General features: G+C 36.0%; 1 protein-coding gene across 1 annotated transcript in view; it reads left to right on the forward strand.

Moving 5' to 3' along the window:
- LOC136841827 (glucose-6-phosphate exchanger SLC37A2-like) overlaps window positions 1–18,226 on the forward strand; it is a 30,462-nt gene extending 12,236 nt beyond the window's left edge. The window contains 11 exon segments of the mRNA XM_067109187.1: window positions 203–338; window positions 692–709; window positions 711–774; window positions 4,002–4,204; window positions 4,473–4,571; window positions 7,299–7,400; window positions 7,928–8,018; window positions 9,357–9,505; window positions 9,643–9,844; window positions 11,588–11,685; window positions 15,479–18,226. Coding sequence (XP_066965288.1) covers window positions 203–338; window positions 692–709; window positions 711–774; window positions 4,002–4,204; window positions 4,473–4,571; window positions 7,299–7,400; window positions 7,928–8,018; window positions 9,357–9,505; window positions 9,643–9,844; window positions 11,588–11,685; window positions 15,479–15,559 — 1,243 coding nt within the window. The 3' untranslated portion in view covers window positions 15,560–18,226.
- Window positions 18,227–20,184: the final 1,958 nt, after the last annotated feature.

Consider the following 20,184-nt stretch of genomic DNA (forward strand, 5'->3'; position numbering starts at 1 on the left):
TAAATTAATTTGCAAGCACCTTTTTTGTTTCATTTGTGATATCAACAAGCAGAGGTAAAAAAATGTATGCAATTATTAAAACTTGGAAAATTGAGCTGCGTTTTGGAAAATTGCAATAATAATGCATTTTAATGTCAGTATTGTCATGTGGTAAAAGCAAACTAATAGATTCAGAACATAAATTGCAGCTTTTGCATTCCAGTGGCGTCATTGCTGAGCGCATGGACCTCAGATTGTTTCTTAGCGTTGGCATGATTTTGTCTGCAATCTTTAATGTGATGTTTGGTCTGGGCTATACCTTCAATATCCATGTACTCTCATACTATCTGGCTGCTCAGGTAAAGATGTTTTTATTATTTTATTTCTCTTCATGGTTATTCAGTGTGTAAAAGAATTATGGTGTGCATAATAATGAATCACTTTTAGTTTAAGAATTTGTTTTGTATATCGCTATAGAGAATTGGTCACACTTCTGTAATTTTATGGTATCATCTTAATGAGTTCTGTATAGAGTCAGGGAACTTAATGTTGCTGTAATGGTAAACTATTACTAAGGCAGTATTTTTTATCTTTTCCTGTTAGGTTACCAGATATTTTTTGTGATATAAGATGTATCTTGTAAGAGCATGCAAAGTATATTTGTCATTCATGTTTGGATTTTCATCTAAAGTTATTGAAAACTTTCTTTCAGGCATTAAGTGGTATTGTTCCAGGCTTCAGGATGGCCAGGTGTTGTGGCAGTTGTGGGAAACTGGTTTGGAAAAGGAAGTCGAGGTAAGTATTTGGTGTAATCTCTTTTATGTGGTCTCTTTGTTTCTCTCCTTAATTCATTATGACAAAGTGATGTAAAGTTGTTGGTATTTTCATTTGAAATTACAAACTGTGTAAGTTTCTTATCTAGTCTTAAACATAAATTATCCAAGGGACATTAGAGATGCAATGAAGAACTAGAAATTAGATGTTGACTTGCTTTATGTATGAAGACAAACTAGAAAATTCCAAGCAAAGCATCAGTCCCTTTACACATTAGAATTTTATCTTGATTAAAGGGGCAGGTACATATTTGGATTCTGTGTGATCTTGTATCAGTGTGTAAAGTAAGTCAGATTTGTTTCTTTGAGGAAATGAACCCCATCTTTTATATGGATATCTGTAGGTGTAGCCGTGATTGGTTGAAGAGTGGAACCAAATCTTGCATAGCTTCAGTTTTTGACCAGTGTTGTTTAAAGATGTCTTTGTCAAGTTCTTATGGTGGTTGTTGAAGCTTTTCCTTATAGTAATTTATGTTTGAATGGCTTGGAGTTGATGCTTTTCTGCCTGTAGTGTTTATGGTTTTTGTGTTGGGAATGCTCAATGATAAGAATTCTTCTTGTAAGAATCATCAGCATAGATGTTCTGTGGATGGGATGATTTTATTTCTTTGACAGGCATTAATCCACATTTTTGGGTTTGGCATGGAGAGACTGGGAGTGTTAGGAGCCTCTTAATTGTGCTGAGTGTTAATCTTGGTCTCCTTTCAAGTGGGAGAGATATGGTTCAAGAAGGAGGAAGGTGAAGAGGGTATCTTTGTTGATGTGTGTGGGAATTACACAGCAATAACAGTATCTCCTTTTCTTGTTTCTATGCTTGCTCCAGTTTGTCCCTCCATATGTTGTAAAGTCTATCCTTAACCCCCTCCACAGTGGATGGGGAACAGTGCTCCAGAAAATCAAGTTGAGTGTTCTAATTCTCCTCCTCTTCTACATCCTTTTCCTCCCCGAACCAGGAAGAAAAGGAAAGAAGACAGACAATGACCATCTGCAAGTCTAGGAGTCATCTTGTGTATGTCTTTCCATTTTAGGGGCTGGTAATAGGGGGCAAGAGGAGTGACAGAGTGAGACTTCCTGGATCCAAGACAATGTCAGCCCTCTGGGGTTGGTACAGCAGGTCAACGGTTTCTCTGCTGTTGAAGTGATAGTCCTATTGTGTGAGAAGCACTGAGCAGGCTTGGGACTGTACTGTCCTGGACACCACTCAGTGCTACACTAATCTGTGCCTAACCTGGCATGGGTCCAGATGGGGTACCGTGCATTCCTTCATGCTACACTTTGGTCAGGCCAACCTGGTTGATTCTTCTTGTTCAGCACAGTATGAGGGCAGAGACTAGCGTGTGGTCACCTCCTTTGCCTTCGAATCATGGCTGGGTTAATGTGCATGGCTTAGTGCTACAATGGACTTCTTGCTACTCTTACTGCAGAGATTCATTTGCAGCCTTGCATGGAACTGTGTGGGACAGACAGTGCAGTTTCCTGCTCACCATGCTTGGGTGGGGCCAGCCTAGCTGGTTCTGCTCATTGATCATGGCGTGAGGGTGGAGCAGCATTGCCTCTTGCCTTCGGATTGCAGCTATGTAGGAATGTGCACAACCCAGTACTACACTGACCTATTCACCACTCGGTGCTGCACTGACTGGTGCACAGCCTGGCATGGGTAGGCATGAGACAGACAGTGCATTTGTGCATGGGTGGGGCCAGCCTGGCTGGTACTACTGCTTTGGCAGGGCAGAGGTTGGAGGAAGTAATAATGTGAAGTCATCTCTTTCACCTTCAAATCATGACTGCTATCAGGTCTAGGTTAAGGTTTACATCAAGTTTATATGAGCATAAGTGGAGTCAGTATACTGTATCTCCCTTATCTTCAGTGTAAACTTAAGAGGGTTCATTGCTTGTGAAACCCATTCAGACAGAAATAGAGGGACTCTCTCTTGGATATTCCTACCAACAATCACACTTTATTCAAGCTTGCTGGGCTAGATGCACATGAATTACTCAGCATCTTTCTATCTGTTACTGTATTGTAATAAGTCAGTAGCTGTGACTCCTATTCCTCTCAAATAGTTGGTGGGGGTGTCAGTTGGCGGTAGTATATGATCTGGGTTATAATGATGTTCCTTGATATTTCTCATCTTGTTTGATTCCTTTTAACCAGTCCAGCTTGTTAGGTCCACTTGGTGACCTGAGATCTCTTTATGTTTTTTGTAGAGTTAGGCATTAGCCAGCCAGCCCCCCACACACACACACACACACACACACACACACACACACACACACACACACACACACGGATGATTACACACACACTCAAGATGGAACACACACACACATTTATCTTTTTTTATTTTGTAAGGGAAATATTATGAACATTACAGTGCGAGATGCGTAGAAAATTATATAAGTTTTATTGAATTGTTTGTAATAATATAATATTTCTTTGTGCGAGTGTTTTTGGTCCAATGGTTGTTTTCCTCGTTGGCCAGTTGTTAAGGGTTGGGATAGAAAGGATGCGTGGACCATCAGTCATCCCTGACTGATTTGAGGAATCGACAGTACCGGCTCAGTTGTTTAACAGTGAGGGTCATTGTTACCCTACCGTATCTCGTAATGTTGGGGAGAAGGAATTAACACAGCTTCGAGAGGAGGATTTTTATAAGTGTTTTGTTAATAAGCATCAATTGTAAAATGAATAGGATTAGCCAGATGAAACTTTACAATAAATATTTTAGGTTAGTAATAAATATAAATAATCTATTCCTGATCAAACAATGATTTTTCGATCACAGGATATGGTAAATTAATATCTTCATGCAAATTACGATTTATTGAATGAAAGGAACAGAAAAGAATGACAAGGGTGTAATATCCAAATTAGGTAAATTTAGGTTTTCATATTGATTGAATATTCAATGTTTACTATTTTGACAAATATTTCCTTAAAGATGATCACTTCAAATGACAAATTTTTAAAGATGATTTGCAATTTTTCCAGATATAGAAATCCAAGTCTTCCATGTTGTAATTCCACCTCGACCTTCCCTCAGTTGCTCTACTGCTGAAGGGAAATTGACATTGTGTATTGCTGAGAGAGATATCCAGATAAAAGACTGGGGTAGGATAAAGGCAAATTATTTAACAAATTTTCCATTTTATAGCTAACTAAATTGCCCCAAATTTTGCTTCCTACAGGTTTGATATTTGGCATCTGGAACTCGCACACTTCATTAGGTAACATCTTAGGGTCTGTAATTGCAGCAGCCTTTGTTTCAACAGCTTGGTCACTTTCCTTTATTGTCCCTGGTCTTATTATTGGTGGAATGGGAATAATTGTGTTCTTTCTTTTGGTTCCTGAGCCATCCTTGCTTGGGTTGCCTAATCCAAACAGTTGTGAGGTAAGTTATTGCTGTTTTTCATAGATGTTATAAAAGATAATACAGTATACAAAAAACTTCTAGTCAAGATTCTGTTTATGGTCTTTGACTGTCCATTACTGCCTAAGAGTTTAGAATTTGGAGCACAGTAGTACTAGAAGTTGTAACACAGTGGATCTAGGAGTTGGAACACAGTGGTTTTAGAGATTGGTACACAATAAGCATTAGCTGTTGCATAATTCTTACTTGTTTTTATAGGTGTTAGTTTTCACTTGCCCCTTTTAAATAGGATTCCCCAGCTGGAGTGTCTCCTCCACCACGCCGCCGAAACTTGCCCGTTTATGCTGAAGGACCAGAAGAAGAAAGAGCATCACTTTTAGATAATGAGGTGTGTGTGTGTGTGGTAGTTTTATGTAAGTTTAGCATCATTTTTTCTAGCTGTCTTTTGACTTCAGAGGCCTTACAATCGATGTTAGCATGCATACTTTTGCAAACATCGTGTACTTCTAATGGCTTCTCCTTAATGTTAATGCATTTTAACATAGCTTTTTTGTTTTATATTTTATTAAACTAATAAGTGTGGTATTTTAACATAGCTTTTTTGTTTTATATTTTATTAAATTGATAAGTGTGGCTGCTAGAATGTGTTGAAATTGCATTGTTTTGTGCACTGTAGTGATTGTATTTAGTTCACAAATTTTCACCCTTTTTAGTACCCTGAGTCTTGCTGATGTGACTTGTATGTCAGTGTTTATACCTTTGTACCCTGTGGGATTTGTAGAAAGTGATACTGAGTTTAACATGTGTCCAGAATTTTAGGCTTTATTTGGATAGTAAATTAGTACAGTTTTTATTCTGTATCATTTTGTTATCTTGTGCTGTACTTTTCCTTTGTTTCACTGGCAATTTAGTCAGCAAATACTTTTCATAAATTGCACATTGAGTTAAAAATCTTTGGCACCAATAGTATCTTTGGTTATCATGCAGATCTGACATTGAAGATTTATTTGACATATTTTGATATTTTGAGAATTATCAGATATCCAGATACAAGTACTGTAATCTGTGCTTACAACTTATTAATGGCAATTTATTTTAAATTTAACAGATGCAAGAACAGTTGATAAATTCAGGAAGCCGGGAAATTCATGTAGCGCTCAAGTTTGTTTAAATTCTAAGTTCTTTTGTTGGTGACAGTGTTGTTGCGTGTTGACAGTTGCCGAGTGTTTCTTGCCTCTCAACCTTTTGCTTCCACTCTTTCTCCTTAACGGTGGCCGTAATAAGGCTTAACCTCATATACAACCATTTTACTCAAGCACTTTGGTTGGCCAGTTTTACTCAACACACTTTTCTATTTTTTCTCTAATCCTATTTGCAGATGAAATTAATGGTGATAACTTGTTTTTCAAATAACATGTTTGTAAGTATTCATACTGATTCCAGGTTAAAATGTTTAAACATTTTAGAAGCATTATATGCTTCAATATCAATAATTATAGTACACAGCTATGACTTTCATTACAACAAAACGGTTTATCATCTCTTTAGTTGGATGATGGATAAAACAAGCATGTACAATACTAACATTGTTACTTTTTTTTTGAAATCTATAATTTTAATAGCATCACATTTTCTATAAAGTATGACTTAGTTTAAATAGCAGAATGTAGAGTATTTTTGATAATGTGCACTGCAATTAATTTTTCAAGCTTCCAGATGCTTGTGTAAGCCCTGTGCACTGTACCTAATACTTTTCTGTTCATTCACTTGAGACATTAAATGTACTTGCTAAACTTTCGTTAAATTCAGTGATCCCAATCACCTAGTGTACAGAATGATTTTTTAAAAATTTCTTGAATTGCTGTTTTGTAATGAAATTACAGCTCAAGAATAGGTGAAGAATAAAGAAAACCAGAAAAATTCAAGGCCCAAAGGTAGTTCATGCATAGGCTGTTTGTAAACAAGCAATGCATTTTGTGAAAGGTTTTTTGTACTTTAATTCTCACCCTTTCTGCATGACTTCTCGCGCAATTGAAATTTTTAGGATTTTTCTGTGCACAACTGTCCATGTTGCCTGAGTAACAAGACATGGAGATTATGACTGTATATTTGCACTCTTGTTTTGAAATATGTGTTCATGTATCCTCTCATTTCAGTGTAATGAACATAGTTTTGTTTCTTAAAGTAAAAAATTTTAAGTCCAGGTTCCTGTAACAGATGTGAGGGAAGCTGCTTTTTTTCTCATTTGATCTTAATCCTGCAAACATTTTGAGAATGCCATGTTTCATGTATGTATTCATATTTATCTAAAACTTAGTCATCAAAATTTATATCAAGTGGCCCCTGTAATGGGTGAGTGTCGTCAGTGCACCTCACGTGGTGCACTGTAGGCATTAATTTGAAGGGTCTTTGCAGCACCCCTTCAGCTCCTAGCTGCAACCTCTTTCATTCCTTGTACTCTACCTCCATTCATATTCTTTTTCTTTCATCTGACTTTCCACCTCCTTCTCTAACAATTGTTTCATAGTGCAACTGTGAGGTTTTCCTCTTGTTACGCCTTTCAGACCTTCTTGCCATCAATTTCCCTTTCAGTGCTGAATGACCTTGTAGGTCCCAGCACTTGGCCTAAATTCTATATTCTGTTCTATTCTATATTATTTGCATGCTTCTGGGGAGTAAGCATTTAGGTGATATTAATCCAGTCTTTATATGTTTTCTCCTTTTAACAGATATGCCCAAATGAGACATACTTTAACCTATGCTCAAATGACATACTTTAACCCTGTACAGTATGTAATACTCCTGTGGTAGTTATTATTGAAGAGTTTCATGTAATTACTATTCCATTCAGATTTTCCTTTTTACTAGGTACTATCATTACATTAGTTTCATTACAATGTTTGTTCAATAGTTTTACTTACAGACTTATCTTGCACAGAATATTTAGAATTTTTTATTGTGTTCACTCTGGCACCAGTAGTGGAGCATATTTAGAATAACTGGAAATTTTCATATTTTAACCACTGAGAGGGTTCAACATTTCTCTTACTTCTGTTGCACTGTACCTGTTATCTTGTACGGATTGAAGTGATTTGTATGTTGTCATTTTTTTCAGGAATCTCCAGTAACTTCATATACATATAATGGCAGTGAGAAGTCACTATCCAGGACTGAGGAAGAAAAGGCAATAAACTACTTCAGTGCCCTTAAAATTCCTGTAAGTTTTATGTGAAGAAACTCATTTTTATTCATCATAGGATTTAATATTTGAATGAGAAATTATATTCAAGATACTGAAGAGTTCATCATTGTATTTGATGTATTTATTCCTTATTGGGAAATAAGAGTAAACTGCATTAAAACCAAAAATTTTCAGAAATTGTATTTTTCACACCAGTATTCTGTAATTCATTGCATTCGTTATTGAGTTTGTTTAATAAGTTTCTGAATACAGTAACACAGTAGAATAAATATGAATTTCATCTTGCAAATTGTAAGGATGGGGCTGTAAACTTTCAAGACAGTTAATATGCCAGTAGTCTAAAAAAATTATAATTTGACTTCACCGTATTCTCTCATGAGTTATTCTTTCTAATTGGAAAACTATTCTTTATTCATTGTAAAGAATAATTGTAAAGAATAATAAAGGGCTTATGCGGTCAACCAAATAATGCAAAGCTAAGAAGTGTGATAGTTTTTCCGTTAGCAGCTCTTATATTTCAGGTGTTTTCCCTCTCTTTTCAGGGGGTTGTGGAGTTTTCCCTCTGCTTATTCTTCGCAAAACTTGTATCATACACTTTTCTTTACTGGCTGCCAAATTATATAAAGAACAGCAGTAAGTTTTTGTGGACGAGTTCTCTTTAGTTGAGTTAGTGGGAATGGGAGGTGGTCATCTATTACTGTAGTGCTAATTTTAATGTGGTGGGATTGCACAAATTCAAGCAACCTGTTAGAAATAAACGTAAAACTAATTTTTAAACTCATGTAAATATAAATGGAACACAAAAGAGACCCATTTGAACAAGAAGTTTTATGGAAAAAATGTAACAAGGCAATAAATTTTATTAATCATGTAGAAATCTTCAAATTTGGATTGGTTATTATATGTAAGTAATATTAATACAGTAACCCTCTAGGGACAAGACATATCCTATGATATCCATGATTGCATATGAAAACTTCCAGCGCATAGATGATAATCCTTATTTCTCACCACGATATATGATCAAATTTTGTGGGAAAAAATTTAGATTACTTGGGCCATAAATGACTTCGGCAACTCTTGCGGTAACACGCACACCTCAGCTATTCGATACGGGGGGAGAATATCCTTCCAAGAGATTTCATGGGTGAAGGTGCATCTCGTATATATCTCACCCTAAATGTACTCAGGGATGGTTGCTGGTTTTATTGTTTATCTTACGATATTATATAAGCTGTAATAGTAATTTTTTCGCTAAAATTAACTTATTTTTAAGAGGCCGTGCACTGAGTTAAAAATATTAATTTTCGACTTCCTTGTCAGGTACAGAAAATTTTTGAGAATTTTTTTTACTGTGAGCACTTGCACATCTTTCTCTTTCCAATGTTTTTTTCTTTAAATTGGCTGACCTTAAAGTTTGCTCAGTCATAGGCTTTTGTTAATGTACAGTATATATAGGCTGGCCTGTAAGGGTTAAGGTACAACTTGTTATTAATTTTGAACATGAAAGTATTGATTTCTTGAATATCCCATGAGTTACATAATCACAATTTAATTTCTGTATTTTAATTTAAAATTATATCTGAGTATATTCCTTAAAGATACCCTAGTATTTGTGCTGAATTTGCCAAGGATTTGTGTATTGCAGATATCTAAGAATATCATTATGTAAGTCACAGCTGAATATTTAAGTGATAATAGGTAACCTAATATCCAACAAATTCAGACCTGTTCGGAAATTAAATGTTGAATGTATATTGTAGTGGCAATTGTTGATAATAAACAGTCAAGGAAAGTGTTATAACTGCATGAGATGATGAAAGTGAGCACTTGTAAACCGCTTAAGCGTAAGTCCAGGTCTTGCATATACAGTATTCATGATAGTTGGAACAACTTGATTTTTACCTACCTTTGTGTCCATTTGTATGCTCTGAGATTTCATTGTTGTCATTATTTTGTTCTTGTATCCAGCATCATATAGTCCAGCTGAAAGTGGCAACCTGTCTACCTTGTTTGATGTGGGTGGAATTATTGGAGCTATTACAGCTGGAATACTTCGAGACCGTACTGGAATGCCAGCATGTACGTGTGCTGTTATGCTCATCATGGCTGTCCCAATGGTTAGTTATATGACCGAAGGTTTTTTTCCTTTTTTGTGAAAATGAAAGAATTTGAGTGTTACAAACACTGTATTTTATTTTGCTTATGAGTTCAGATAGGGATAATGTTTGGCATCTGATTTTTGGTATCTTTTCAGATGTTTGTGTACCACCTGTATGGGGATTTAACCTTTGGGTTTAATGTTTTCCTTCTCATAGTAGTAGGGATTCTAGTAAATGGCCCATATGCATTGATAACAACAGCAGTTTCAGCTGATCTTGGAACTCATGAATCCATTAGAGGCAATGCAAAAGCTCTAGCTACAGTATCTTCAATTATTGATGGCACTGGCTCTATAGGTAAGTACTGAACTAATTGGCTGTCTCACAAGCATATTGTAAGTGTAAGTCTGAAATAGTGGTGGAGAGTAATGTTAAGTAGTTGAACTAGACCGGCAAATAAAAAAATCTCACTTCAAGTGATAGCAGCTTAAATTTTTGTTCCTATGAGGATACAAACCCTCATCTTTATATGGGATACTTTGGCACAGCTGGGATCATTTGAAGCCTGGAACCAAAATTTCAGAATTGGCAATCTCCTTTGTATGGGGGTGGGCAATTTTCTTCTACCAGTGCTGTCTGAAGATGTCTACCTCATGTTCTCATCATGGCTGTGTTTGAGGCAGTGCTATCTAGTCCCTGTAAGGGGGATAGTGTCTTCAGTACACCTCATGTGGGGCATTGTAGGCAAAATATAAGGTTCTTTGCAGTGTCCCTTTGGCCCCTATCTGCAACCCTTTCATTCTTTTTACTGTACTTCAGTTCATATTCTCTTTTCTTCCATTTTACCTTCCACCCTCTTCCTCTGTTACACCTTTGAAACCTTTTTACTGTCAATTTCCATTTCAACGCTGAATGACCTCATAGGTCCCAGTGCTTGGCCTTTGGGACTGGTGGTCCCTGAAAATTCTGCTTCTTGCAAGGATGAGCAATGCAGATGTCCTGGACAGGATAGACTGTGTGAAACAGTTTCTGTCGTCTGACCTGTTTTAATGTGCTGCAGAGGCCAAGAGTGTTTTGTTTCTGACCTGTTCCCAGTGTTTGAGGAGGAAAGTGAAGAGATTATCATTGGTGTCTTCTGAGGGTGATTTGCTGCCAGTATCTCCTTTTCCATTTTCCGTGCCCAATCCAACCTCTATCCCTCCGCTGCTGTTAATCTAACCATTTCTCCTCCCCTCTCGAAACTTATCACCAAGATATGAGTTGGTGCATGTGCTGTCTTCAATGTATGACTGGTTGTTAACACTCGCTGGTGCATGTGCTGTCTTCAGCATATGACTGGTTGTTAACACTTGCTCCCTCTCTTTTCCAGAGAGAAAAGAACCAACTCTGACTCTACCCATGCTCACTCTTCTTTGGAAGCTAAAAGTGTACAGTCTGTACTTCCTGGGACTGGGGTCAATGTCAGCCCTTCAGGGTTATGCCATGTTCTGGAACATTCCCAGACTGGTCTCTAGGCCACTGGGAAGTGGTAGTAAAGGTGGTGTGGGAAGGGGGCGTTTGTAGTCCTGTGTGTAGCACACTCCTTTCTCTAATGAGTGGGCTTTGAATATGCAAAACACAATTACTGCATGTTGTATTGCTGCCCTGTGTATTGTTCACTGGTGCTGGATGAGTCTGTTCACCACCCAGCAGTGAAGTGGTGGTGAGAAGGTAGGTTGGTATATTTTTAAAGTGAGGTACCATTTGGGACTTGGATTTGTGGTGAAATGTTTAGAGATGAGAACTGTGTTTTTGTAACTCTTATGCAAAAAAGTCATCCTTTTTTTGCTAGAATTTTTAGCTCTGGCCAATACCCTTTGTCATATGGAAAATCAGTCTTCATTTTCCTCTTTCTTTACTTTAGTTTAATTGAAAAATGTAATGCACACTTTAATATTTAATTCTAACCAACCAACTTAGGTAATTGTAGTGCTAAAAGGTATACTGTGCTGTGGTTTTTTTTATGTATTTTACTGTAGTTTTTATGAAAGTTTTTTTATATTTTTTCATAGTACTATATTGTACTCTTCAAAAGTTTTTATGATGCTATTGTATTTACAGGTGCAGCTGTTGGGCCACTTATTGCAGGCCCAGTATCTCAAACTGGATGGGGCAATGTGTTTTATATGCTTATGGGAGCTAACGTACTTGCACTCATGGTAAGTACTACAGTACAATGTTGCTATGTTCATTTAGTGTGTGAAAAGAGTTTTTCATGAACTCAGTATAGCTGGAATATTATGGGAAAAAAATCATCATCATCATCATCATCATCAGAGTGTTACTCTTCCCAATGTCTTATATTGTGCACTTTTTGCCTGAACTCTCATTTTGTCCAGGTATTTTCGTCCTTTCCCCTTCTCCATGATTTTCTGGGTCATCTTAATAATCTTTGTGTAGCTACTTATATGTCTGTACAGTATAGTGTTTGGAAGTGAACCTTTCTCTTTTTAAATTGCCAAAACCTGACCACCCTTACATAATAAAGTACTGTACTGTGCTTTCAGTAACTGCATCAGCCACTGGAATGTTAACAGACTTAAAAACTTAACATACTTCCAACTGCACTTTATTTGTAAACTACACACAAATCACACAAACCCCTCAACTGGAGATTATATTCAGGCATCTTTCTGAAACTATGAAGAAATTAACCTTTTCATTACAATTTACATGCATAGAAAAGTAATTTACAATAAAATAACTACAAATTACAGCTTTTGAAATATCAGTTATTAAGCTCTACCTTGAAGGCCTTAATGCTTTCACAGTTATTAATTTATGCAGTCATCCAAGTAAGAATTACAATATAAATCAAACCTTACGCAGTAATTTTCAACAGGTGTTACTAACAACAGATTTTGATTCTTAAATTCCAATTGGATACCACAGATGCTATATAGCAGGCAATGGTGGACTACATATGTTAGAAAGAATTTTTTTTTTTTTTTTTTTAGATCAGTTGATCCTATTATTTGTTTGTCCTGTACAGGTACTGTTGACAAGTTTGGTGGGAATAAGTGTGATGATCTGTATAGCATTGATCACTCTGCAATATTGATATCTGCAAAGCAGCATATTTGCTCTTACCTTCATTATAATATCCTTAGGGCTGAATAGGATCTGTATTATTCATCACAATATTCATTACCAAATACTGCATTCAAAGTTATGTGCTCTTCCAATCACCCTCCTAAGCAGTGTCTCAGGATGTTTAATCAGTTAAAAAAAATCTGAGCATTCAGTATGAAGGTGACTAGGTACACTGAAGAGATGACACAAGAAACCGTACAAGAAAAAATTGACTAAAAATGGTTACCATTGCTATTGAAATCTACTGAAACCAGTATTAAATAAGGTCTCTGCTAAATTGAGGAAGGACGTAATAAGAGAAAGAGTAATTTCTTGGAGGCAATATGTCTCGGGTATAAATAGCAGTGCCCTTACAAGAAGTGTGGCAGAGATTCTGCAAAATCAACTCAAGTTTTGCTGGTCTACCAAGGCATATTCTTTCCTGGAATGGAAATAGAATTCACAATGCATGCAAAATCACTAATAGCCCAACAAGACATTTTGAAATGGGTTGTAACACTGGTAGCTTAGGCAAACACTTCCTTAAAATTTAAAACAATTCAGAACTGATTATATTAAATTTTAAAACTGTTGAAGAAATGTAGTATAGTATAATAAAAAATCAGTGTAGAGGAATTCAAGTATGGTCTCTTCACATGTAGTAGCTCAACTCCAGGAAAAGATACTCCCCTATGAAATATAACCTTGATACCATTAGTAAAATCATACTATTTACAATTTTATAATCACCTGCCTTTGGCTAAGAAACTTTCCAAAAGAGCAGCATACTGCCATAATCATTCCAGTAGCAGCCAAAGCTGCAGTAATTACGATCAGATGTGAAACTTAATAATCCCAGTTAGTGGTTATTTAACATCTTTAAAACCATCATCTTTAATAAATGGCAGTTTATGGAATAATGAACAGTTGAATTATGGCATATTTCAAACAAAAAAGAATTCCACAGAAATTTCTTGACTTTTGAATTGGTCATACTTAGTTGACGCGTGGTTCTTAATGGATAGCCCACAGGACTCAATTCCTGTGAGCAGAGGATGCAGATCAGCACTGCCTATTACTCATATCTTATGCTAATGTCTATGCTTCAAATAGCAATGAATGCTAAGTTTTGAAAGTAAGTCAGTACAGAAAGTTTTTGATAGATTCTAAATTCTGTTATTAACAAAAAACCCTTCACGCCAGTTCTGTGAGGAGTCTGGTTAAACTACTTAACAATAATTATAATAATAATAAAAAAAATTGCCTTTCATAGTGTGGTAGTATGCTTTGTTTTACCTTGGTTTTAAAAATATTCATGACTCAAAGAAAATGAGCTAAGCACAGGCAGTCCCTGCTTACCGGTTTGGTGTTATGGCGCTTGGCTAGCGACATCGTTAACCGGATTTTTGGCGCCAATCTCCGGTTAATGGCACTTTTAAGCAGGGATTTCGGCACCGATCTCCGGTTAATGGTGCCTTTAAATGGGGATTTCGGTGCTGATCTCTGGTTGCCGGCGCCTATATCCGGTTAATGGGGCTTATGGCGCCAATTTTCAGTCAGCAGCACTCGGCCAGGGACGGAACCCCCGCCGTTAATCAGCGACTGCCTATTTGTGAAGTTGGTCCATTCCCCCCCCCCCAGGGTTACTGTGTGTAGTATTCCTTTTTGTGGAATTCTGTAAATGGTAATGAAAATTCTCAGCAGGATCTATGTGGGCCCAGTTCCATTGCTTTATGCCATATACTTACCATTCATTCCCTTGGATCTCATCTTATTTGACTGATGTAACTATCCACCGTCTTTTATTTTACTTTTCCATGCTCGAATTTTCACATTTAAGAGCAAATCCTTATGGCAAGACTTGAATGGTTACTTAGTTGTCTTGTTAACATAAATGATAAAGTAATCAGCGTGATAAGGAAGTAACTAAGTCATATGCAAATATAGCCATTGCATTCATACGAGCTATGAATGCAGTTGTCAGATCATCTGCACATTATGAGTTTTTGCCATGCTAACCTTGCAGGGGATTTGTATAATTACCAGAATTTAAATATTAGTTCAGTGAACCTCTGCTTTTTTAGCAGTTGCTTTTACTAAAAACCTGTCTATACAGTGGTTATACTTTGTACAATCTACCCTCTTTGTGTTGTCTTCAGAAATGGCAACACTTAATTCATGAGATTAACTTCACTTGTATGGTTTCGTTTCCTTGTACAGTATACTGTATGGTTTCTTTTCCTTGTAGTAAACTGCTTTTATAAGTTACTTAATCCAGTTACTTAATCCTCTTCCCGCCTTGGTTTGCACATATGACATCTCACCATTTTCCCATAGTCATCCAATGAAAATTGTGGAGAGCGAAATGGAATAAATATTAAAATTTATTGTTGACATAAGAAAAACACACTGCTTTGTAGGTTTTATTCCTCTCAGTAGATTGTTAGGCTTATCTCACTTATACGTTTCGCCAGTTATATATCTACCTTCTCTCAAGTCTTAGGGCATCCATATAACAGGGACTACTGTATGTATTTTATTTTTATTACCTCTGAATCAGTGTAATTATAAATTCAGATAATAATAATGAAGGATGTTCATTTGTTATAAATTTGTTTGGTGAATCTTGAAGTCAAGTACTATACTTAAGGAAAATGTCATTAACCCCAGCACTTAACAGTATATTTAGGTTAGGAAATCTCACTGTTTGTTTAACAAAGTTACAAGACCATCTGTCTAAGTTATCCATGAAGTTTTCTTTTCTTAAAGGTTTTTTGATCCGTAATCTTTCCATACCTTATTGGATAACAATTTTTGTGAATTTAAAGTTTTATTGTTTTAAAGCCAATTTCATTTTGATTTTTTATCTTTTTATTCCAGCTCTTGACACGTTTGGTCATTCATGAAGTTAAAGGTTTCCTACTGATATGTAGGCAAGGAAGACAGACTTCACCTTTGTGATTATAAATGACTGTATTTGAACAATTCATCATCTAGATGTATGTAATGTGCACTGCAATTATCTGCTGTCACTGTTCGTGATTGTGCATACAGTTTTGGAACACTAGATATGTGCCTACACCTTTTTAAAAGTTGTTTGTGCACATTTTAGCAGTTGTGTGTGAGAAATTTGTGATGTAAATAACTGGTGTTTAATACACCAGATTATAAGCCTCAGATAATGTATTTTTATACTGCATTTCTGACAGACCATGTGTTTTTTATCAACATGGGTTGTAACATATAAAATTATTTTTAAGAAATTATTTGTGAAGGTTTTCATATTAACTCCTCATATTTCAGTATTCTGAGATCACTTCTTGAGAAAAATAACAAGTGTCATCATTTCCCGTTGTCAGAAATTAATCCGTGAGGGGTTCTGGCACAAATGAAAATGTTAGTATAGTACAACAAATTTAGGAAGAGACTTTGACCGTTCATTTGAGCCAGTGCTCTGATGCCATACATATTGCCCAGTATCAGATATTTGTGTTTATTTCAAGATAAATCAAGAAATGGGTGGTGTCAGGCATGTATATTCTCATGCTGAAATTGATTTCATTTTTTAATCATTATTATTATTTTATACTTAGAATCTAAATAATACACCTAAAAATGCAGCATATGTTTTGATGAACAGAACCAGTTTTTGTATCAACTTAAGACAAGTCATTTATGGGACTGTTAAACTGCTTAACTCACGAGGGAATTGAGGATTGTTCTCTTATGATACCATTTTTGAAGGGCCACCGCTTGATCCACCATGACACACTTAAAGGACTTCGACAAATGTTCTTTTATGAAATGCTGCAACATTTCTGCGTTAGAAGAAAATCCCTACATTTGAAAAGATTTCATTATAGTGATGAAAATAATGTACAGTATAGGATTTATATAAAGCAAATTTTTTAAAATTAAATTTTAAAAATAAATTATTTAAACACAGCAGAGGAAAAGTAAATAAGAAAAAGCAAATGTATGACGTAAAAATGACTTGATAGAAAATGAAAATAAAGAGAGATTTAAAAATAAAAAGCTCATCTAATTGAAATGCTATAGGTCTTTTTGCCTTTTTCATTCACATATTTTGAATTGTGTGTAAAATTGGGTTGCTACATAAAAGAAAAAACATCCATTATAAGCAAACTCTAATAAACAAACGCAGTAACACATATAAACAATATGGAAAGTGAAGCCAGAAGGTTAAACCTGGATTTGCACGCTGATTATAAGAACGAATTTGAGTATTCTCAAAGAAAACAAGCTTCTTGGGATAAGAATAGGATTTAAAGGATAAGAAAGCAGCACCAAAGTACTGTACAATACTGACAAGAAAGCGGCAAGTCTTCCTAAATTTGTCACACTATAGTCGTTTTCTTAATTTTATTTGATATAATGAAGGAAAAATACTTATTGGAAATTGAAAGGAATAACCCTAGCCATTTCATTGAACCACATTCTGATAAATTCACACTTGAGATGAAAGATATTTTTCACTGCCAAAGGAATTTTCAAGTTCACCAAGCACATGTAAAATATCTTTCTTTAGATTTGTAACAGATTTATAGTATACTGTAATGCATTCCAGAATGTTGTGCTACTGCACTGAATTTTAGCAAGGATTTGCTATAAATTCAGTGTATCCTACAATGATATTCAGCTCCTAGTGCTGAGTGAACCTTTGCTTTAAGTAGTTTTAGAAGCAATGCTCGTATAGGTAATGTTAGTTGATATACCAGTTTATATGATGAAAATGGTGTAATTTAATACCAGAATGAATTGTTTTCAACTACTTTTCTTCAATTTCTTTATAAAATGCTTGGGAGTGGTGTAGGAGTGAATGAAAATATAACAGTGTGAAGTTCCTAGCCACATAATTAAGAACAGAGTGATTATGTATATGGCCTAGGGTCTCTCAACTGTTGGCTCAGGGTTGAGGTCTGGACCTTAATTCTTAGGAATCAGACATTGTAGATGCTTTCAACTATTTATGGCATTTTGGTCAAGATTCCTTGTTGGATAGTAGGTCTTGTAAAAGAGATTTACTTCCTTGGGTGTACTCATATAAAATACCAATAAATTACTTCACATATATCTCAAAATGTTTGAAAGTTAAAACATTATTTATTTCATCAGTCCTGTTTCTTGTAATAGAGAATGTAGGTAATGGGGATATTACAAGTCTGATGACAATAGCTAATTTAGGTAATATTAAATATTTGTAAAAAATAAATATTCTTCCGTACATCATGTAGTTACATGAAATATTGCTGATACTGAGTATAAGGGTGGATCTCACAAATGGGGACATTGTTAGAGAATAGTAATATATACAAAGATCTGATTTAATCATCTAGTTTCTTGATGTTTTCACACAGTACTTGGATACTGTTGTCTATTTTATCATCAAATAATAAGTGGACTTTATCTCACTTTTAATTGCTATTTTTATTATGATGAATCAAGTATTTGAACGTGCAATGCATGATCAAATAAAGCAAATATATACAGTATTAAAACGACAAATGTAAACCATTAAATTTAAATTTGTGTGGAATGTTTTATTGTTGTTATGGAAGTGTTGTGTATATTATTTGTATGTTAAAAATATGATATCTGAACTCCCAAGAGCTTTTTTTCCCCACTAAGCATTTTTAATTTCAAAATTTAGAGGAGACAGTTCCAACACCATAATCTTGAGTTTTGTCCATTAGAATCTTCAGCACTTCAGTTTATCAAGTAAATAAAATTTTCATGAGTTGCTATATATTGATATATGTTAAGAAGTAAACCTTTTCAGAGAGCCCAATGAGAATTTAGATTGTTAACTTGGTGGTCTGGTTAAACTATTTATTATTAATAATGAGGTATACCTTTTCTTGATTATCCTTACCCGAGATTTCTTGACTTTACCAATTTGCCTAATACATGCTGCTTATTTGTATGTACTCCTACTTTGCATAATACAAATTATTCAAATGTACTCCTAATTTGTAACTATCTTACGTAAACATTTGTTTCAGTAGAAACTACTGTTTTCAGTAATCTCAGCTGTAGATAAACAATCACTGGTGTAAAAAATTTTCTTGTGCAGTATCTGCTGCTACTGATTATGGTTATACTTTTATACAGTGAAATTTTTGCTATCTCCGACAGTCCCACCACGGAAAAAAAAATTTGTGGTTTGGAGATGCAGATGTCAAGAGGCAGCAGTTTTGTGCGACAGGGGGAGATACTAAATCATCACTCAAAAGCTCATTGACTCGATATGTACAGTACCATGCTTAATTCAGCATTGGGTATCAAGTGACCACAGTAAGGATCAACATAGTCCTGATCACTCCAGGTCTCAGGGTAACCTTGGCTGCTCAATTGCCTCATGTTAAGTGGTATGCAGAGCTGCTGACTCCTGGTCAAGGCAATGAGAGATTCCCCAGGGCCCACTCTTCTTCATCAGTCACGCACTTAAGAGGTGCCACCAGGCAGTTCGCTCCCTTCAGCTTCGTGTATAGAGGTTATCCAGCACATCTTGCAAGAGAGGGTTTTCTTACATGACTGCAGGGGAGATGTTTAGGCTTGTTCATTGTTCATCATTAAACGTGTATAGATATCAAGGAAAGTGGACCATCTATGGCTGGTGTTGCAGAAGAAGTCTTTCTTTGATCTCTGTCTGTTAAGCAGATTGCAGACAGCCTGTTCACCTTTGTAGAGATGAACTCCTCAGTGCCTGCAGTGAAAGGCTAATGCTCTACAGTATTGGAGTCAAGTTTTAAGACTAAAGGGCCTGGATCTCTCCCCTTGGGTGGAGTTGTCCATGTTCATAAGGAGTTTTGAACAGTCTCTTACCCCTTTGGAGGTTTGTCTTAGTAAGTTGTAGTCTGGGACAAGCAGGGTGTGGGGATCAAGGTTCTGTTAGGTGAGAGCTCAGCCCAGGTACTCAACTTGTCATCTGAAGGGGGAGTACGAAAGGCACGCTCCCTTTAGTGCTTAAACCCCCCCCTGGACTGAGGGGGGGAAAATGATACACAAAGGAAGGGCAGGATGGAAAGAATGGAAAGGGTTTGGCAGTGTCTCCTCTCCTTATCTTTCATACCAAACCTCTACCACAGAGGGATAAAAACCAGCCCACTCCTTACAGAGGAAGAGGTGAGAACAAGCCTGGCTCCTGCATGAAACACTATCCCTGAAGGTCGGGACCAACAGGTGATACTGTATAAAGAGCCCAAAAATCACACCCATCACAACACCTGTGTGCTTATCATTTCTTTCCCAAAACAAGAACACAAACCAGCAATGCAAGGATTATTAAAAGTTCAGCAGCTGCTAGAAAAGGGTGAAGTGAGATGTCTCTACCAGGTGATAGAAGAACAAGTAAGGATATTCTCCCACTCACCTGCCATAACTTCCAGTTAAGAACTCGTTTAAAAAGTTCAATGACAGTCTCCAGCAAGTAGTGAAGGCTGCTCCTACATAAAAGCAGTGGCTTGCATTCAATAGGAATAATCTTCAATTCAATTTTTATATAACATGAAAACAGTAGAAAAAAATATAAAGACAATATGGAATGCCAAGAAATCACTTATGAA

The sequence above is a fragment of the Macrobrachium rosenbergii genome, chromosome 9, assembly GCF_040412425.1.
Source record: "Macrobrachium rosenbergii isolate ZJJX-2024 chromosome 9, ASM4041242v1, whole genome shotgun sequence".
NCBI lineage: Eukaryota > Metazoa > Arthropoda > Malacostraca > Decapoda > Palaemonidae > Macrobrachium > Macrobrachium rosenbergii.